The sequence below is a fragment of the Labrus bergylta genome, chromosome 17, assembly GCF_963930695.1.
Source record: "Labrus bergylta chromosome 17, fLabBer1.1, whole genome shotgun sequence".
NCBI classification, from domain to species: domain Eukaryota; kingdom Metazoa; phylum Chordata; class Actinopteri; order Labriformes; family Labridae; genus Labrus; species Labrus bergylta.
In genome coordinates this window covers 13399793-13420369 of record NC_089211.1, presented here as the reverse complement: position 1 = coordinate 13420369, position 20577 = coordinate 13399793, and the positions used below count along the sequence as shown (strand labels likewise).

Here is a 20577-nt window from a genome sequence, read left to right as displayed (position 1 = left end):
CAGCACGCAGCTGTAGGCCTACATTAACAGATATTCTGTTATTTATTGGAGTTCAGAACAGAATTGGCTGCAAGCAGCTGTACATTTACATTTTTAAAATGGAGCCAGGAGAAGCTTCAGTTTTGATACATTTACAAGAGTGTACGGACAGTGTACCTTATCGCTCCCCCTCTCTGAAACTGATGTGATTCTGCTCTCTTATCTCTCTGCAGGAGTCGAGAGGGATTTTTCTTTTAAAGGGAGTTTTGCTATGGTGAATGCGGAGCCTTATAATACAGAGGCTCTGGTTGTACGGAGCGCTCATACATTTGTCTCCTGCGTAAAATGTGTGTAGAAATAGGCCTACAGTGTATTTTAACACCTGCCATAATGGTGGTACTTGGTACGTGGTAGGCTAATGTTTCATGAGACATAAGTATATTGAAGCTAAAAGGTTGAAAATAAAAAATAAATTTTGCGGTGTGTCTTTAGAAAAAAGCTGTCTTTACAGTGCATGAGGTCACTGCCAATAGCCCCTTGCTAGCATGACACACCAACATTTCTAACCTGACTTGTGATTCTCAAATTGCATCATGGAAATGTATATGCCAGGTCAGCATGGTAAAAAAAACATGATTTTTCCATATTTCACAAGATTAAATTAGATTTTTTAGAAAAACATCAATAGTTAGTCTATAGTGACACTGTTGTAATGCTAAATGCTAAGTTGGACGAGGAGCGAACTCTCTGAAAGGATATCACATTTTTAAAAGGGAACATTTTAGAGTAATTTGATGCAACTTGCAACAGAAATACAAAGTGTAGTAAAATTATTAATTTACGTTCCAAACCAGATTTGCAGTTCAGATGTTGATTCTTACTCTTAGCGCAACCATGATCAGAAAAGATCAAAGCATGGGGCGCTGGTGGAGCAGTGGTTAGTGTGCACGCCCCATGTATGGAGGCTGTAGTCTTCCAAGCGGCCAGGTTCAAATCCAGCCTGTGGCTTCTTTCCTGCATGTCATTCCCCACTCTCTCTCCCTGATTTCCAACTCTATCCACTGTCTTATCTCTACAATAAAGGCATAAAAAGCCCAAAAATAAATCTTTAAAAAAAGAAAAGATCAAAGCATCAACTCTTCATACTTAAATTTTAAATGAGTCAGACAAACTTCTGACTCTGCCTTGATGACGAAAGACAAATATCAATTGGTCTACAGTACAAAGGAAGTGAAGTAATTAAGCCCTTTATGTGTTGTAGTACCGGTACTCGAAAGCAGTTTTGGTCTCAAAACCAGTCTCCAGACCAATTTTTTAAGGTCTTGTCTTGGAATCGATAGCATTTTTATTCGGTCTTGTCTTGGACTCTGACTGGGCGGACTCTGGATTTTAAATCAAGACCACCAGTGATAGGCTATTTTTCTAAGTCATTACTTTGATTAGAAGAAAACGCCTCTCTCTAAAACAAAAATCAACTTCAATTCATTCATAATTCGATTTTTGTCCACCAGTTACAGCCGTAATCAAGTGAGTGACACGCCTGCTGATTTTTCATTGATATTTATGGTTTTGATCTTGTCTCAGTCTCGCCCTACCGTTGTCTTGACTCTGTCTCAATCCCTAAATGTCTTGGTCTTGTCTCGGTCTCGGAGCACTCTGGTCTCAGGTATGTCTTGGTCTCGATTATTGTTAACTTGACTACAACACTACTGCAGTTCATGATGGAGGGCATTGAACACCCCTTTAGAGAATAAGAAGCAGATTTATTGGAGTTCAGACAAATGACACAAAAATATGCAAATGTTAGATATGTGAGCTGTTCTAAACATTGATACAGTAATAACATATTGATGTTGACATGTAGGAGAAGTAGTGTAAACAATATTCTCTTTTAAGTATAAAAAAGGACCATAAAAAAAAAAAAAGATCACATAAACCGTCAATTGGGTGTGTGAAACAGTGGTTATAGTGCGACTTACAAAACAATACACATTGAAGTAATGTTCTGTTCAGTGCTGGACAGAGATTTTGCCATAAAAGTCGTAGGAATGTGATCAAATGCTTTTGACTAATTTCACCAGGATAATTCCAAGTCTCTATTTGTTAAATCTATCATCTATTTGTCAGTAGTTCCACCAGCACAGCGTTGTTTGTACACTGATTGGAGCAGACTATCAGTAGAAATTCAAAACCTTACACTCAGTAACATTTTGAAATTGAGGGACAGAAAATACGCTCCATCACACGATCACAAGACAAGAGAAAAATCTTCACTTTATACTGTTTTGGTTGAAGTAATACGATATTGATGTTATTCCACATATATAGTATTTTTAAAGGTAATGTGAGTTACAGGATTACCACTGGAGGATATGAAGGAGTACATGCTATTGTAATAAAACAGATCCAGCTCATTAAATATGCAGAGCTTTAGCCAGTGTTAAATGTTACAACCATGAAGAATCTTATGCAACCTTTTAAACTGAAGGACATTTCCGTCCTTTGAATCAGCTGTAAAAACTTTTCTACCTACAACCTCGACTGAACTCTGATGTTCACTCTCCTTTCAAAAAACACACACAGACAGGATGACGTCGTCATTATCACACACATTTCATGGACATAGACACACGCACGCACGCACGCACGCACGCACGCACGCACGCACGCACGCACGCACACACACACGCGCGTACACATACTCCTACACACATACTCACACGCACGCACGCACACACACGCTCCAGAAAGAAGCAATTCTTGCACAAAAATATGGGCTTCGTTTAAATACCTACACTACTTATCTTATATTCCTGGATGATTGAAAAAGCGACCCTCCAGACAATTTCAATTCAATGTAGAAGGTTGTTAAAATTGTTTCTTTAGTTAAATTACTTTTCTTGTATTTATATTAATCCAAAGAACTTGTTCACATGTTTAGATACAAAAAAGGGAAGATCAACAGAATTGAAGATGTGATTAAAAAAAACAACAGGACTTCAGCATAATACAAAATGAGTTGAAAAGGAAGCCTTGCCGTGTAACATGAACAACACACACAGAGGACACTGCTCCTTCACTTTGTCTCTTATAACCATTAGAAACACAAACTGTGGTATTATGAAAACTTACATTTAAATGTTAATGTACAACTTGTGTATTCACGGATTTTTTTTTTTTGTGAAATGTTGAATGATACTGAAAACATGTTCTCGTCCTTTCACTTTCTGATTGGTGCTACGATGACAGAAGGGGCTGACGCTCATCTGTAGTGCTCTGAAAAATGAAACCAAACAAGACAATGATGAATGACTCTTTCAAATGATCATGTGTTAAATGAATACTTTCATTTTGAATGTATTTAGCATGGCATTATAAGCACAGTATAACTTCTGATTGACAAATCATTGATAAACAATGTAGCACTATTCTGTTCCTGGATGCTGAAAAAGCACATTGTTCTTTTGAACATTTCTTTGTTTTCTATATGATCTGACATTGAATATATTTGGGACTTGGGCCTCTGCTTCCTGTCTGCTTTTTCAAAATTTGTTGATTAATAAATTCATTTCTTCAAACACAACAGATTCATCCTGAATGAAGACAGTTGTTAAGTTCACCTACAGTAATGAAAACACACTCATGTCTATCAGAAGTGCTCACCTCAGGGATTTTCTGCCGACACATCAGGAACATGAAGACCACGCCCAGAATGATGCCGACACCAACCAGCATGAACGGGATGTTGTCCACAACATTCTCCTGGGTAACAATTGACTTCAACACTTTAGCCGATGTGTCGTCGATGACAACGCTCTGCGAGAGAGAGAGAGAGAGGTTAAAGGTCATGGCTTGTTTGGAATGAGCTTGATTGAATACACAAAGTTTGAATGGTTTTAAAAAATCTAAGTGGAACAACCACGCTCAGAAGGATCAGCTGCATCTCTGTGTTATCAGGTTCTGTCAGTTAAAGAATCCATATAAAAGTCTGTATGAGCAACTGATAGACCCGCACATTTCAGTTTTCTAAGTCAGTAATTACTTTAAGAATTCCCAAAACTTGAAACTCGCAGAGGAAAATTCAAACCATAAAAATGAGGCGACGCCTGCGAGCTAATTCAGGCAGCAGACTCAGGCAGCACAGATTTCACACATGCATCATTATCCTATCTCTCCCTCTGCTCTTTCATTGCCAGCTTTGCCCTGCACCAGCACTGCACTCTTCCATTGCTGATGGTGTGTGTTTGTGACCTGCATTGCTACAAGTGTAGACGTATGTGGCGACATATCACATATGTGTGTTTCTGTACCTCATTGAGATAAAGCACCGGAAAGACCACTGTCCTCACGTTTCCTGTTTGACTGAAAGAAAGAAAATATCAACAACGGTCAACAAACTATCATGAGTACGTTTTACTTTGTAGAAAATGAAGAGACACATTCAGAAAAGAACAACATTTAGAACATTTTCTGGACATGCTGGTTAGTGGGTATATTTAATATATTATTTCTTTATTTATAAATTGAACATTATTTTTCTTTGTATATAAAACTATTCAAAATCTTCCAACCACTTTTTATGATGTGTTTTTCTTGTCTTTTAAGGTTGTCTATTTGAAGATAAATCAAACAGTAAAATCCAGACAGCACATGTACTCAAATTAGTTACACTTGAAATGAAAAGATGTTATGTTGATGTCCCACATTGTTGAACGGCAGGTGAGAATACTGTACCTACATTCCCCTATAGTAGCGCCTTTTTTAATGCTTCATTAAGAAGATCCAGATCTTTTTGAAACCTGTTTTCCTCTCTGACCTGAGTAGTCCATTGAAAAAGGTTGTATTGGACAGGTCTGAGCTTTGAACTGTCAGTACATCATATGTTGATCGAAGGTCTAAGGTGGTCATACAGCTGTTACCAGCTGATGTTAGAAGATCTAACTTTTCTAAACAAACCTTACATTTCTATTTAAACGTTTAAATAAATAGCATTTCTAAAGTAACATGTCCTTTGAGTGCAGCCTGTTATGGGTGTATGTGGACACTTGACTCTGTCACATGAAGCTGTTCCAATTAAAAACTGCACATTTTTGTTCAAAGTTAAAATGTCTGAGGATCTATTTTAATACTACTGCGCTGTGGAATCATAGTCGCTTCCTGCTGTTTCAATTTCATTGTATACTATTTGGTCCAAGTACCAGACTTGACTTTAAACTAGGGCTGGGCGATATATTGAGTTTTTAAGCTATATCCATATATTTTCAATCGAGATAAAGGGTAAGACAATATTGTTAGGATCGACATAGTTCATGTTGCATTAAAATAACGTTATATACGTTTTCGGTAGAGCTGCCAGTTCACCTCATTTCTCATGTCACTGTCTCTCCCTCTTCACTCGGCTCCTCTCTCTCTCTATCTCTGAGCCAAACTCAACAAACTAAATGGTTAACAAAACACACAACTGTGTTTATTTTGTTATGCAGAAAATTAATTAACTTCACAAACAGGTAGTTTATTTTCATGTACATGTTGAACTTGTGCAACTGACTGTTAATAAAAGACATATCGATATATATCGCGTATCGCCATTCAGCGAAAAAATATTGAGATATTAGTTTTGGTCCATATCGCCCAGCCCTACTTTAAACTATATGAAATCTCATTTTGAAGAGGACTGTGTACAACTTAAGAGCATGCATGACAATGACACACTGAAGACTTGTCCTCTCGGCTATCTGACTTGTACCGTAACAACCTTTAGTGGAATCATTTAACATCAGTGTAGTTTGATTTCATGTTCATGTTCTGTCTGGACTCAAGATTACATCGCTGTTTGTTCCTTCAGATGCCAAGTACACACATAACAAGCGCGGCAGGTCTGTCCAAAAGTCCATTATAAGTGATGATGGTGGCACAAGAGTGTTACAGTATCTTACTGGCAGCTCTTCCTGGTCTAAAGTAGTCATGCAGCTATTACAGGCTGATTAAAGGCAACATGGACGACGGAGGGTGTTCATGACAAAAGGTGAAGACACTGATGAAAGCAAAGAGCTGATTACCTGAAGGTGGATAATTTCTCTACATAGACGTTGATCTGAAGCCGTTTTGCTGCTTGCAGGACAATTCCTGTAAGCTTAAAAAAACATGTACCTTCACTAGGAAGAAATGGTTTACTTGACTTGACCTCACTGACTGTGAGCACACATGACACCAGATAAACATGTATACCTCATTGTTGCACATTCACTAAAACACATCGTCTTACCACGACGCATTCTGGTGAATATCTCAATGCAGCTTGCAAACATTATTCTTTTTCATTTTGCTGCACACATTTCAAATGTTCAAATCAAAGCCCCGGAGTTTGCAGTGAAAGTGGTTTCTTGAACCTATAAAGTTAAACAAGGCACTAAAATCCAGCAGTTACAGCAGAAGTTTCTAGACTTTGGTCAGTAACGAGCTCATGCAGTGGCACAGTTGAGATGACAACATGGGATAAAGGGGCAAAACAGGAGCTCGTTTAGTTTACTGGTTTCATGAACTGATTTCAACCTGTGATGACACCACATGACGTGCAGGCATGTTATTTTCTAGAGATATTTGAGCATCTGTTTCTTGCATACCAATCCTTATTTCATGTTGTGGCTCTAAGATAAAGCTGCCACATAATTAATCAGCTCTGAAAACACAACAATATTAAAGGAGTGAAATAAAATGATGAATAAAGATAACAGTGAGAGAGAGGCTATACTTTCTGTTTATGTCTTGCTCTGGACCACAAAGAGAACGTTACACATTTCCTAAGAAGTGATAATTATTGAGATTATCTGATTTGCTACAGTCAGAAAAAAAATCATTTGAGAGGTGGACTATGACAGAATCATTTCACCTAAGACTTTATTATATATATAATGTTTTAGCAATGTCTTTTATGCTTATGTTTCTACACCAAAAGGTTAAAAATGTAAGCAAAATTATCACCACTAACACAAATCACTGCATAGTAGGAAGAAAATCTGCAGGATTTCTCCAGTGACACACTCCATTCCTGGAAGTGTTTTCTTTTTTCTTTCAGTCCACTTTCCCTAATCATTGATTTAGGACATGTTCAGCCATGTTTTTACAGTATAACACACGATAAGAGCTGTTAGAGATTATCTGCGGCGACAGCTCCAGGTACCTCTGATTTAATTTTTAACTTCTGCTTTTAAAAAAAAAAAAAAAAAAAAAAAGCCTCTGCTTCCTGTCTGCTTGAAGGGATAAAGCTGAGACTGTTCGCCATCTAGTGGTGAACATGAGGTACTATTATCTTTCTCAGGGCTATCATGGCAAAATACATGTTATTAAAAACATGATGGTGTAAAGTAAAGTAATGCATACACAAATGTTTACATTGTGCAAAAATTTACATTTGAAGTCAAATGGGCAACATACTTGTGTCCTAAAGTGAAAATTTTGAGATGAAAGATATTTGCAAATTCATAGTTTTTGTATTTTAGATAAATTTGAAATACATTCAGAATTTGTAAAAACTAAGTGAAGTGACTTGTGCATGAATGGAAACATGTTTTAAGGGGAACCTCAGGATTTAGAGTTGAAATTCCTACCGGGTGGACATCAATTGCAGTCTGGTGCAGCTCCTTGATCGGCCTCATGCCAAACACATCTTCAACAAATTTCTCATCTGCCTGGTAGAAGTGTGGTGACGACATGATGATGGGGGCTCCTACAAACACAACAGATCCTTTCAGACTAACATAATGAAACATATTCAGCAGCTCAGTGTCACAGACAAAAAAAAAACAGAAGTTCTGCAGCTGCAGTCGTAGCGAAAGAGCTTTTTCCCACCTTGTTTACAGACGCTGACATTCAACACACCAGAGCCCATGCAGTTCCCTGTAGGGACACAGAAGCCCGTGTTGGCTGGGTTCAGGGTCATATTGGCAAAGACCTCGCTAGGGGGACTGAAGCGATACCCGGGGATCCCCTGCACTGACACGTCCTCCTCGAACACTGCGTACAGAGACCTTAGCAACAGAGTCAATGCTGGTTAACATTTACAGGCACAAATAAATCCTGTAAGCAGTTTCTTTCTTATTACTTTGCAGTCCTCTCACCTGCAGAGGTCGGAGGAGAACATATAGAGAGTCTCATCCTTGTTGATGACTGGGTGGAAAGATGCTCCGTTGGTTCCATTGATCATATTGCACTCGTCAGTTGTCCACCAACTTAAATTGCTGCACACACAAAATATTAAGATTAGTGTTTTTGATTTTAATTGGTAATGCTTTTATCAGTCAAGTAGTTTTAGACATGAGCAATGCCTAAGACTCAACCATTCAACACTCTGTGCTTGGAGATTGAGATTAGGGATGAATTCGGATTGTCCCTCCTATCCCCTTTCAGTATCCTCTTTACCTTTAACCCCGGGGAAAACATCATGAGATTGAGGAAAGATGTTAGGCGAATTCAGAAAGGACTAAGGGAAAGGCAAAAGTTGCTCTGAGAATGTGACCACCATTTCCACTAGGTTACATAATTATGCGAGGGTGGAGGTTGATGACGTGGGTCTGCCGTGGTGAAACTACAATTTTCCGAAAATGGACTACTAAAAGCACATCTACAAAAACTTTCCCCTGTGCCTTCTTACCGGTGAAATAATCCTAATTAACACAAGGCTGGAATTTAAATAAAAGGAATATAGGCTAACAGGCTACGAGTAACAAAGGTGAAACCAAATGGTTGTCACGTTGAGAATGGTTGCTCACGCTCACCTTCCTCTCCACTCATAAATAATCCAAAGTAAGTATGATTGTATAAAATGAATTCTTACATTTATGCAAGATATACCTAATGATTTAAGCATACACATGTACAACAGCACAAAGCATTCTTAAGTCCATGAAATATGTTGAATAAAACATCATCTGGCTAAAAATGTCTCTTATCCCTTTTTCTTGAAAGACAGTGTGCTCTGTGTCGGATGCGCGAGTCGCTTTAAATGTTGTGGCCGCAAGGAATAGTGTGACGGCATTACCTCATCTCCTTCGGTAAAAGACGGTCCAGTGTATCCTATGCTAAAGGAGGTTACCAAGGAAGCATTGATGCACCTTTCCTTAGCTTTTAGACTAAGGGCTCTTATCATGGCCGGGTCATTTCACTCAGTTAGAAACCTTCCAAAGCAAAAAAAAAGACAATTCCAATGCACCCAAAGACTCAAAATGTTGGGAGACTAAACCTGCTGCTGCTTTGAAATACATTTCTTGACTTGGCTTTGTTCAGTACATGGAGGATGTAACTTAATCACTGGCTTATATCTTATTGTTCATGTTGGCCTCATCACTGAGTGTTGTCTTACTGTTGACTTCAGTAAGGTACTTTCAGTAAGAACTATATCTTTATCAAGACAGTAACAGTTCAAGTGAGACATTATGATCAAGCTCTTTAAGACGTTCAGCCTTACAATGAGAACCTGAAGACTGAGGCTGCACTGTTGTTCTACTGTATGAGGGACCACCAAAGTACCGTATTTTCCGCACTATAAGGCGCACTTAAAAGCCTTTAATTTTCTCAAAAAACGACAGTGCGCCTTATAATCCGGAGCGCCTTATATATGGATCAATTGGTTAATTGGTTGATCCATACTGGTTGTACACGGCGCTCAGCGACACTGACTCGGATAATGACGAGAGGGAGCCGGGCATGTTGGATGCCGTACTCGCCCAACTGTTCAATTCGGACACTGAAGAAGAAGAATTTGAGGGATTCGTGGACGGGGAATGAACTGAAAAAGTGAGCTTTACGTGTTATACGTAACTGAACAATGTTGAGTTACGCACTAACGTTTGAATTAGCGGTATCAGACTGTGTTTCTTTTACGTGTTTACAACTGAACAAGGCTGGGAGATATTGTGAATATGCACATTAACGTTTGAACAACGTTGAGTTATTGTGAATGCACTACGTATAAAACTACGTTTTGAGAGTTAAGAGAAACGTCAAAGAAATAATTTATTATTTGGGGAAATCGTCTTATGTACTTTTGTTTTTGTAGTTTTATACGTTACGTTTTATACGTATTTATATTTATATATTCACAATATCTCCCAGCCTTGTTCAGTTGTAAACACGTTCTATTCTATGCGCCTTATAATCCGGTGCGCCTTATAGTGCGGAAAATACGGTAATACAAAGTTAAAGTTCCACACAGCAGTTTAACTATCTTATTAAGGTTACCTATACAAGCAGGAATACTCACACATGAAACAAGAGCATGTGATTTCTTAATGTTATCAAACAAGCCTTGTTTACATTCCTGTCTGGTACTGATAGACTCTTTGTGTAATGCAGCTCTAATCCAGTCCAATTACATGTAATCAGTAACTATCACTGTCTCTCCTCTCCTTTTTTTGGTCTCAAATATTAGCAAGAATGATTACCTTTCACCTTTCCACGTATCCACTCGAGCAAAGTCCTTGTAGTTTTCCTGGCCAGTGAAGAAAACATAGTCACCATCGTTGCTCGCGTTGGCCTGTCAGAAGAAAAAACAAATCCTTTCAACAAACAGCTCTCACACAAGAAAGAGTTTCAAATGTCACATGTGAATTGTATTTATTAGAAACTCCTGATTATAAATAATCATCCCTGTCAGTTCAAAGAAAACAGTTATGTACTCATATGTTTCAATGATACCTTATAGAAAAGTCCAAAAATATCATCTAGATCCGGTTCGAAAGCTTTGAGGGCTTTCAGCAGACTGTCTTCGTATCCCCACAGCAGCTGACCCACTGTGCGGGTGGTGAACAGGCCCGTGTCGGTGGATCTCATGTAGGAGGAGATCAGGTTGGATACAACAGAATCGTCCTTGAATTTGTCCATCACCGACTACAAGGAGACAGAAAAGGTCGGGACATTGTTGAAAACTGAACTGAACTGAAGTTCTGTAAAGAAAGACTCCATAAGAAGACGAATTATTTACTAAAGGAACTTATTAAAAACCATTCAAGACGTCACATTACAGAACTATTAGCATTACAACTGAACACTTTAAATATCTTACAGCTGAAAAATGTTATGTACTGTCATGGTTTATTACCAGTTTAGGAAGTCAATCATTATCAGTGGCAAAAAAAAAAGAAGAAGAAAAGAACATGCATTGTAATAAATGTGCACTGTGGAGTTTTGACAGAGAAATGTGAAAGTTGAAGAAGTGTACAGATTCTGTCTGTACTCGATACACAAACTGTCCTCAAAAGGCACATGTGCTCCCTGTGACACTGTTTGAAGATAAAATGCTACGCGAGACATTATGTTTGGGGGCCCACAACAGTGAAAACGTGACTCTTCTATTAGCTTTTTACCACCAAACTGTGTTTCAGGGACTAGAATTGTTTCATTTCTCCAACTTTCAAAATTTCACTACCAAATCTACATAGTGCACCTTTAATTTATAGGGGCATAAGAAAACATTGTTACACTCATTAGTATGGAAGTATTGCAATATTATGCTATGCAAAACAATTCTCAAAGCCCCTGCTGGGAGTTTTAGTTAATAATTTACTTCGTTCTAAAATTTAAATTTGTTTGGTGATATAATAAAACGTAAACTCTATTGCTCAGATAACGCATAAATGAGTAGCACTCTGATGTTACATGTTAAATGGCCTGTTCATCTCTTTGTAAAATACAGCGGTGATTAATAAACACTACATGTACTACAAATTAAATATTACAAACAATGTTGCTATTTATTTGAATTGTAACCTCCTAACATGATATGTATCGTTTCAAGGGCCACTTGCCAATGCACAGCCTGATGAACGATAAACAAATGAATGCACTTTATGGAACGTCATGTTATAAATGTATGAATGTTGTAACTCCAGAGAGCGCAGTATTTGTAAGCAACATAAATCACACATTCATCTATTTTTCCCCTACTTTTAAAACGATACTGAATAACATGTACTTGTGTAAGCATCTCTGTTTTTTTTTGGTTTCTGCCACATTAAATAATAATCATAACAAAATACTAAACTACAATGTCCAATAACACATGACCAAACAACACCAGTAACTGACGCATTTCTGGGACTCACCACTGCAGGGACGTTGACGGTCCTGATGAGCTCGCTCTCCGGACCTCGGGACATGTTTCGCTCAAATATGTACGTTTTAGTGTTGACAGCCCCAACTTTAGTGCCATTACTGTTGAAGTTGACCTGCTCCATGGGCCGGTACTCTCTGTGTAGGACAATGACATTTCACAGTTACTTTACCTACAGCACATGCAGCTCTGACTTCAGAGACAATGCGATTTAATGATTAGAAAATTCAGAGATCTATTTGGTCTAAATATATAACGATGCCTGTAGAAAATGTTTCCTTTTACCTTATTTTACTTCCTGATTTAAATTCATGTGACTGCTAAAAGCACAAGAATCTGCATCTTTGCAATTGTTGAGTAAAAGAGTGTGTCAGCTGGAGTTATATATGATCACAGATCATGTGGGAAGATGAAACTCTTCCCCAAAATGTAAAAGACTTTCACCAAAATCTTCAAGGAAGGATGAGTATTGAAATCTGGGGCTTCGACTTCTTATTTCTAAGTTTGACATGTTGTTGTGCAACGCTACTGTGTCAAACGTTGAAGCTAAAACAAACTGCCTCAAACTAGCCAGATACAGGATGACATCATATCTATCCATGGACAAAAGTGTTTCAAAAACAATGAATGTTTAAAGCTTAAGGCAGTGTTTCCCCTAGGTTTACAGCATTGGGCACAAACACTTGAAGGAATCTTGGTGTTCATGTGTTACTTTTAATGACAGATGTCCTTTTCTATCGGAATGACTTCTTTCCCTGATTTCCGACTCTATCCACTATCCTATCCCTACAATAAAGGCCCAAAAAGCCCAAAAATAAATCTTTAAAAAAAAAAAATGTATTGACCTTCAAGGGGGGCGGGGGTAGTAATATACCTAATATAATGGTAGGGGAAACACTGTTAAGGAATGCCTTTTTTTTTTTTTTTTAGCAGCTTCAGTGTATTAATAGAATTTAACCTGTGGAACGACGTAGCTCTAATTCTTTCAACTTCAAGAATATGATCCAAAACGTTAAAATAATCTGTTGCAAGAATGCTTGACAAATAATTGATTTATTCCAAGATCCAAAGACTTATAGTCTGAATTGATTCAAACTATTAGTATAGTATCTGCTTGGTGTGTCAGGGCCTTCACAGTGTATGGAATCATTCACTGTGCTCGTTTTGCTTTCATGTTCGCATTGCTTTGCGTCTCGCAATCCTCTTTATCTTTCAGTTAATCTAATCATGGGCTTTCAGGCACCCTTCCACCTTGAGTGACTACAGGCTTTGATCTATTGTATGAGTTGTAAATTTGCAGGTGAAACAGGTGGGTAGGAGACAAATAGACGTTTATTCTCACCAATAATGGTTGTAGGCCTGTATGTAAGTGGCGTCTGAGTTCTAGTTTACTGAACCATGACATTTTAACTTTTGTTTCTGTTCTGCTCTCACCTGTATGTATATGGTCCAACCTCCACCACAGCAGGCCTATCCCCATCCAACACCTCCATGGGATTGGTCACATTAAAGAAGTAAAACTGCATGTAAATAGGGGCTGGTGGATTCTCCCAGGCCTTGAATGCATCTGTACCATTCTTCAAAACTATTTCCTGGAGGGGACAAAGAGCAGTGGGTTACCTTGTTCTACACAGTTAAGAAAAAAAGGCATGACTTCAGTCGAATAATCTGCTGCTGACTTGGCTTTCCTCCCATCATATGACAAAGCCACTGCTGCATGGTGAAATCACCATGTGGGTTAGCTGTGTTCAAAGGCTATTTACTTTACGTTTTAAATAGGCCAATAAGGTGTAGAAGAAGTATATTACAATCTGGGAGTAGACTGAAGTGTCTATGGAAACTATGCCTGTTATTCAATCTTTTAAACAAAGTACCAACGTCATGGTTTTCATGACAAACAGACAACACATCAGATAGCATTGAAATACTCCACTCTAACTGCATAATCCTGTTTTAAAGAGGCAGTTTTACTCGGCGTCACTTACACAAGCTTAATTGAGAAGTATTTTGACTTTAATGACACTCTTGTAAATATAAGGCTTACGTAAAAACATTCAATTTATAAGTGGCGCAATCGAAACAGCGCAGACAGCCTTTGATGTTTCGGTCTAATCAAGCGCAACATTAGCTGTATCCCAAATGTCCATCGTTAGTTAATGTACTGTACAGTGGGCGATTACCTGACGTTTAAATATAAAATGTATCATAAATACAATGCTTACCTTTTTGACCACCGACTGTAGAAAGTGAGGAAACACGTTAGACAAGTTCAAAGAAATACCCAGGATCAAAATTAGTATAGAAAAAACTCCAATGCTGTAAATACAACATGATTTCAGTGTCATGATGATACTGCAGGCTGATATTAAATGTAAACAAGTGTTGCGTTCACTGACATTAGATACAGTGAATGTTTGTTTTGATGGCCGAAGGAACTCCTCAAAGGAACAAAGACACACATCCGGGACGAAATCATAACCCTTTTACCACTTCCGCTTTCTTTGACATGTCAGCTTCTTCACGAAGCATTCACCCATGACAACAATTAAACTTTGATTTGGTTTAACAAAATTACATTTGAATTGTTTCATAAAATGTTATACTAAATGTGTTGGTTCCCTCACGTCGTTTTGACTGAGTACGAAATAATGTTTTTCCACTTACGCTGGATGTTGAAGACCAAATGTCGAGCAGGTATCTATCTTGGACATTGTAACTCTTTGGCTCTAATCACATGCTGGTAACGTCATTCATGAAACTGCAGTTTTTTTGTGGACCATTTTGAGTTAGGCTAAATTAAGGCATTGATATAATCATACAACACTGTTTTTTTCTTATGAGCTAGACGTAGATCAACTTTAAAATTATAAATTGTAATTTGCACCCAAATAAAAAAAAGCATAGAAAAAAAAACTTGCTCGTTTAACATGAAAATAGCCTCTTTCTATTGCAAAACCAGTAATGCAGATGTAGTTTAACAAAGCTTATCAGGGCGTTAGCTGGAGCGTCACTAGATGTGTCCACAAAAAGAATAATAGCATCACATACAACTTTTTTTTTTTTTTATCTGTGATCATTCAATCCAATTGTATAGCTTTAATGATGTCATTATTATGTTGAAAACCAAACTCAAACTCTGGTTATCAAAATGCAAACAATACCAGAGATACGTGCATATGTGCAAATCTTGCTTCTTGTGTGATTATAAGGATTCATAAACCAAGTAACTAACCAAGTGGACCCAATAGGCCCCACATTTATTTTGTGATTGTCGGTCTGGTGGGTTAATTGATTGATTAACACGTTGTCAATGTTGACTGATTCCAAAGAATAATAATGATAATAATACTTTTTTATTTATATAGCGCTTTCAATCAAAGTGCTGTACAAAAGTTAATACAAAATACAGTTTAAAAAACATTTCAGAAACTAAAAACAATTAAAAACACACTCAGAATATCCACTAAACGATTTCCAGGTAGGTACTTCATTCAGTTAATATCTCACATAGGGGTTCACAATGGTGTTTGAAAAGTGCAGAGAAGATAATTAAGAAAATAAACAACTTTAATTAATAACAAATTCCCCCACAAATTAGATAGTTTGTTCAGTTAAGCTTGAGGTAAAATGTGTGTTTATTACTATGCATTCATGAACTTATTTCAGCAATTGTATTTACAGTACAAGAACAAGTTTGAGTCATATTAGTAATGATTTGACTCTTTTGTAGGGAGACACATAAGTGTATTAAACAACATATACCTACTGCTGATTTGAGTATTCATATTACAGAACAACAATGTAGTAATTAGCTTCTCCACAAGGTGTCTCTGTGTTGGTTGTTTGAAGACTTTATACCTTGCCCACATTCTTTGTTTGCCCATAAATTTGCAATCATAAAACGTGTAGAGTCAATAACTATTTTAAAACGAGCCACACCTTGAAGATGCAGACATTCCTATAAACAAGAGTCTGTATCTCTGTCAAACTTTCTTTTTCTCACCCACTTTTCATCGCTTGAATGTTAATTTAGATATTCTCAGGTTACATAACTCAGGTGATACTGTTACTCATTAATAGAATATTTGATATTTCAGGATATATTGCCAAATACTTTAGTTTTCTGCATGGTTTATGTTAAAGTGATGGAGATTTATTATTCAGATGTTGGCAACAACTCATAAATATAAACATTTGAATTTCCCTCGGGATCAATAAAGTATCTATCTATCTATTTTAAACGACTGGTTTTGTTTTATGACAGAGAAACAGGCAGTGAGGTAGCCTAGCACGATCTCATCTTACGAAATAGTATCAACATTACACCCTGACAATAAAGACACGTTCTTACTTGCATTAACAGGTATTATTGTTGAGGTGTTGCATCATAGGCCCATCATCAACATGACACGACTGGCACAGTTTCTTCTTTTTTTTTTAAAAACACACATTGCTTTTTGACACATGAAAATCAGTGTACTCATTATTATGAGTAATTTTTATTTGAAAATATTCATGTACACAAATCAAGTAGCCTATAGGTTACTATGCTTACATTTATATATAACCTCTTTTTATGTAAAAACACCCCCCTCCCCCCACACCACCACCACCACCACTTTTTAGGAAGTATAAGAATAAAAAAGACAATCACGAGTGAGGTTCCACTATAGAGTCTAGTGACTAGACCATGCCCAATCTCGTGCTAATGCATGTAATAATACAATATGGTAAATTACTAATGAATACAGCATTTAAACATATTTGGCATATAAAAAAGCCTTTTTTATGGTTTAATTCAAGTATATTGAATTTTGTGGAAGTTATATTGGAGCTGCCGCTATAAAAGTGGGACAGCCAGCCATGTTTTTCTCTTTTTTTGGGGGGGGGGGGTCATGGGAGTTCATAGGGCTGTTGATGAAACTTAAAGAAAAGGGGCAAAATAATAGATGTATTGTCTGTAAAACAGTAAAACAGTAAGACAGAAGAGTTCAGTTTAGTAAAACATCATAATCTATCTGTACGCGTTTGGCTTTGTGTGAAATACCCCTTTAACCAGAACATGCATGGGGCACAAAGGATAATACAAGAGGGCTCGCTCGTCGCCGTCACGAGAGCACTTGGAGTGACGTCACTTTCCTAAACCGGGCAGCAGCCGCTGAGTTAAGTTGAGTCGCGAGCGAGAAACAGGCAGGAGTCCGTGAACAGCCAAACTTTTAATGTATACGGGCCGAGTCGGACTGTGTTAAGGAGCTCTACGTCCTCTGCTTATGCATCCTCCTGCTGGGCTCAGCCAAACATCGGCTCGCTGTTTTCTTACCGGTTCGGTAGCTAATCGGTTTTTGGCACAAAAAGCGGCTGTGTGTCAGATTCTTTTATGTGTCCAGCTCTGCTGCGACTCCAACTCATTACAGGGTAAGTGTGTCCACTTTCATACCATGGAGGTAGTTGTTAGTCGATATGCTGGCTAGTCATTTTCTACAAAAGCTTCTTAATAACTAAATGTTTTTTTTTGGTAATTCAAACAGTCTGTGTGCTGTCGCGCGGCGGATTTAAAAAAGCGTCCAATCTGATACTCGTCGCGCGCGTTTGATACTCGTGCTAAACGAATGTAACCAATTTTGTGCACGAATTCATGCTGCATAACCTTTATTGTTTAAGGAGCAATATGCAGGTTTATAGTTGTTTGATGTGGGAACTGTGTATAGTGTTTGGTAGCCTAATGCATTCAGTGGTGAAGTAGGATTCCCGACAGTTAAAATTTAGTTTCTCCCTACATTACCAGTTCTGATTTGTCGTTTTGATCCCGTTTTTCATAAGTGGTCTGGGCATTTTTCAACAGGTGTTTTTATATAGAAGCGTGATGCACATATTGAATATGTTAGTCAAATGAAGTTTAATGGGAAAGGCTTGAATGTTGCCAGAGGAGCTCAGACATGGCTGTCCTTGATGCGCCCACATACAAACCCTCTCTAGTACATTACTATCTGCCCACGCAAATACTCTTGGAAATCTGAATTATTATTTATTCTTGTATATTATTATTATTATTCTTTCTAACTTTTGCTTTGCATTTGAAGATATTTTCCTCCAGGACCATAACCGCTTGTTTCCATTGCAAAGAGGCTCATTTATTAAGTGGTTCTCTCAGTTTAAATACATGCAGACCCAGAGGAACCTGGAAATAATATTATAGAGGGAAGTAAGTAGAAAGAAATTTGACCGGAATGCCATTTTTTTGTTTAGCAAATCATTGACAAGGTCAGTTCAGGCATGACATTTTTGAAATTGCTCAAGGCTGTTAAGGCACAAAAATAGACTACATTAACCAGACATCCCTAGGCTTTTGTGGTGATTTTAAACATCCTTAAAGGAAACAATAGAAAGCCGGATGCCAGAAAAAGGTTTGAGTTGGAAGTACACGCCTGTTCAAAGACACAAAATATGTTTGTTTTCGCTCTCTAGGATAAATTTTACTTCATATTAGACCTGAATAAGCAGCTTTTTTGAGTGTTGTAAGGTAAATACTTATTTACCTAAACTGCTACTCTGCACATTTCCCCCCTCAAAAGTCACTGTTACTTGCCTGCTTTTAGCACCACAAAGTTATTTGCTTTTTAATGAGTTTAGTCTACGGATGGATACCTGAATCAGATTTGAAATAGGAGTAAACACGAGTGATTTCAAACATCTGTGTTTTCATCTCCACAGCCCTGACTGAGTGATTGAGTGAACGACTGCATGGACCGGACTGAACATGAAGAGCCTTAAAGCCAAGTTCAGAAAAACTGATGTAAGTACTGTAACATGTGTTCAGGGCTATGTAAAGTGTGTGTGTACGCCACCATGTGTGCAAATGAGTGTGTTTGCATGGCTGAGTCGGTGTCTGTCTATGTATGGCTATATTGGATGATTTATGGCAGATTTATTTTCTCCTTGGGGTTGGCAGCTCTCCACGACTTGTTGATATTTGGCTTTTCATGAAGAAATAAATCTATTTGAAAAAAATAATTAATAGATTTGAAAAATTGTGTTGGTCTAGCGTCCTCCATGCTCTTCTGAACAGAAAAAAAAGAAACAATTTGCGAAGTTTCACATGAAATCTTTTTGGCTGTAACTGATGGCATCATAAGAACTTTAAGAACTAAAAACTCTGATTTATGCTTCGGCCTCATGACACAAACTTCAGACCTGCTGAGTCTCCTATGAAGGAGACTACTCACTGTGATGTGAATTCTTCTGATTCAATGAAAAAGACCACAAATACCTTCAGTTACTCTCTAGATTGCTTCATATGATGATTTAATCCTTCTGACTGTGAATCAGTCTTCAGGGAAGGTTTTCTTCATTTGGTTCAGTCATTTGTTTGGTCTATGATACTTTATACTCACAGGAAGTGAGGCGTCTGCACATTGCCTGACTCATCAGTTGTCACAGTGACCGGAATGACACAGAGCCAAAAACCAGACAGGAAAAATCTGGAGGGTTTCTGGATGAATGGGAGAAGTTTTAGGGGGATGCAGGGAGTGTCAGGAATAGAGAGGTTGGCAAATGGAGAGATGGATTTCCTAATGTATCAGAAACTCGGTTCATGTAGACAGTTTCCATGAGATTTGGAGTGTGGGGCGGGGCAGGATGGTGGTTTTCTGGTTACATGTCAGACTGTTGAGAGAGAGAGACAGTCCAACAGAGGAAGGTGGAGTACATCCCTGCTTTAATTCAATTATAGCCATAAAATACAGTGAGGCATAGCTAATGCATGGGTTTGTTGAGAGCAAAATCAAATCACCACAGATTCACTTATATATAAGGTAGAAGCACATGGAAATGTAAAGCTGAACTTTTTTATAGGGACTACGGACACTGTTCATATATGAGTGGAAAATAAGAAAAAAACCCCAGCAATAATCAAGTGTCTGATTTCATCTTTAATAGACTGCAGTTTTACATGCGCTGCAGCCTAATTACAGTGAATTATTGCAAATTCAGTCAGCTATGTGGGGGAGCACAATAGTGTCCATTGTTCAAGGACATGTCCCAAATTAAACTGCAAGGTCTCAAAAGTTCCTTCTTGGTGCATAAAACGGGTGATGGCTGTCTCACCTTAACTGTGTGTGTTTCTAGTCGAGCTTGAAGTGAGAGTTGAAAATAGTTTGAGACTGATCCTTTTGGAGAGAGATGCATGTCCTCGCTGAAATATCCACTCGTAGGCGGCAGGAGAGAGAAGGAAGGCAAGAGCAGTGGATTGAATGTTGCTTAGAAACACGACTGAAGCCATTTGCAGTCATGCATGCCTTTGTAGACCTCACACCCACGTACACTGTCACTTTTGATTGCTCGGATGTCTCATAAATATCCAGTTTGTCTCTTATATTGTAATGAATCTCTGTTTTGGTATTATACTGTTTAGAAAGGGAAACGACTGAACTGTAGTGATGCAAATCTGAAAGACAAACATTTAAAACTGGTGGCAGCTATTTTGATTGATTTAA

At 37.9% G+C, this 20577-nt stretch overlaps 2 protein-coding genes across 4 annotated transcripts in view; one reads left to right on the top strand and one right to left on the bottom strand.

The window, feature by feature from the left end:
• Positions 1–1721: 1721 nt before the first annotated feature.
• scarb2c (scavenger receptor class B, member 2c) lies at positions 1722–14541 on the bottom strand. 2 transcript variants are annotated; one of them, XM_020629881.3, is made up of 12 exons: positions 14308–14540; positions 13520–13677; positions 12078–12222; positions 10672–10863; positions 10419–10510; positions 8097–8216; positions 7828–8006; positions 7587–7705; positions 6039–6112; positions 4290–4341; positions 3643–3795; positions 1722–3255 (listed from the first exon to the last, which is right to left on the bottom strand). In XM_020629881.3, exons 1-12 carry the CDS (start codon positions 14428–14430, stop codon positions 3217–3219), a joined length of 1446 nt encoding a protein of 481 aa, XP_020485537.2. In that variant the 5' UTR covers positions 14431–14540; the 3' UTR covers positions 1722–3216. The 2 variants fall into 2 exon arrangements, 1 of the variants encoding a protein (XP_020485537.2); XR_010668968.1 differs by lacking the exon at positions 1722–3255 and having other exon boundaries at positions 3712–3795; positions 6039–6105; positions 14308–14541.
• A 2668-nt stretch (positions 14542–17209) lies between these two features.
• The window catches only part of rai14 (retinoic acid induced 14), a 40890-nt gene continuing 37522 nt past the window's right edge, over positions 17210–20577 (top strand). For both annotated transcript variants that reach the window (XM_020629868.3, XM_020629867.3), the window contains exons 1-2: positions 17210–17500; positions 18797–18878. In XM_020629868.3, the coding sequence (XP_020485524.1) occupies positions 18843–18878 (36 nt within the window). In that variant the 5' untranslated portion in view covers positions 17210–17500; positions 18797–18842. The remainder of the gene's footprint in view (positions 17501–18796; positions 18879–20577) is intronic.

Coding starts and splice junctions, on each gene's coding strand:
- scarb2c (XM_020629881.3), bottom strand. CDS start 14,430: ATGACACTGAAATCATGTTGTATTTACAGCATTGGAGTTTTTTCTATA. Junction 10,511..10,671: donor TTTTTGGACTTTTCTATAAG/GTATCATTGAAA, acceptor TTCTTCTGACAG/GCCAACGCGAGCAACGATGG. Junction 3,256..3,642: donor GTCGGCAGAAAATCCCTGAG/GTGAGCACTTCT, acceptor TTCATTTTTCAG/AGCACTACAGATGAGCGTCA.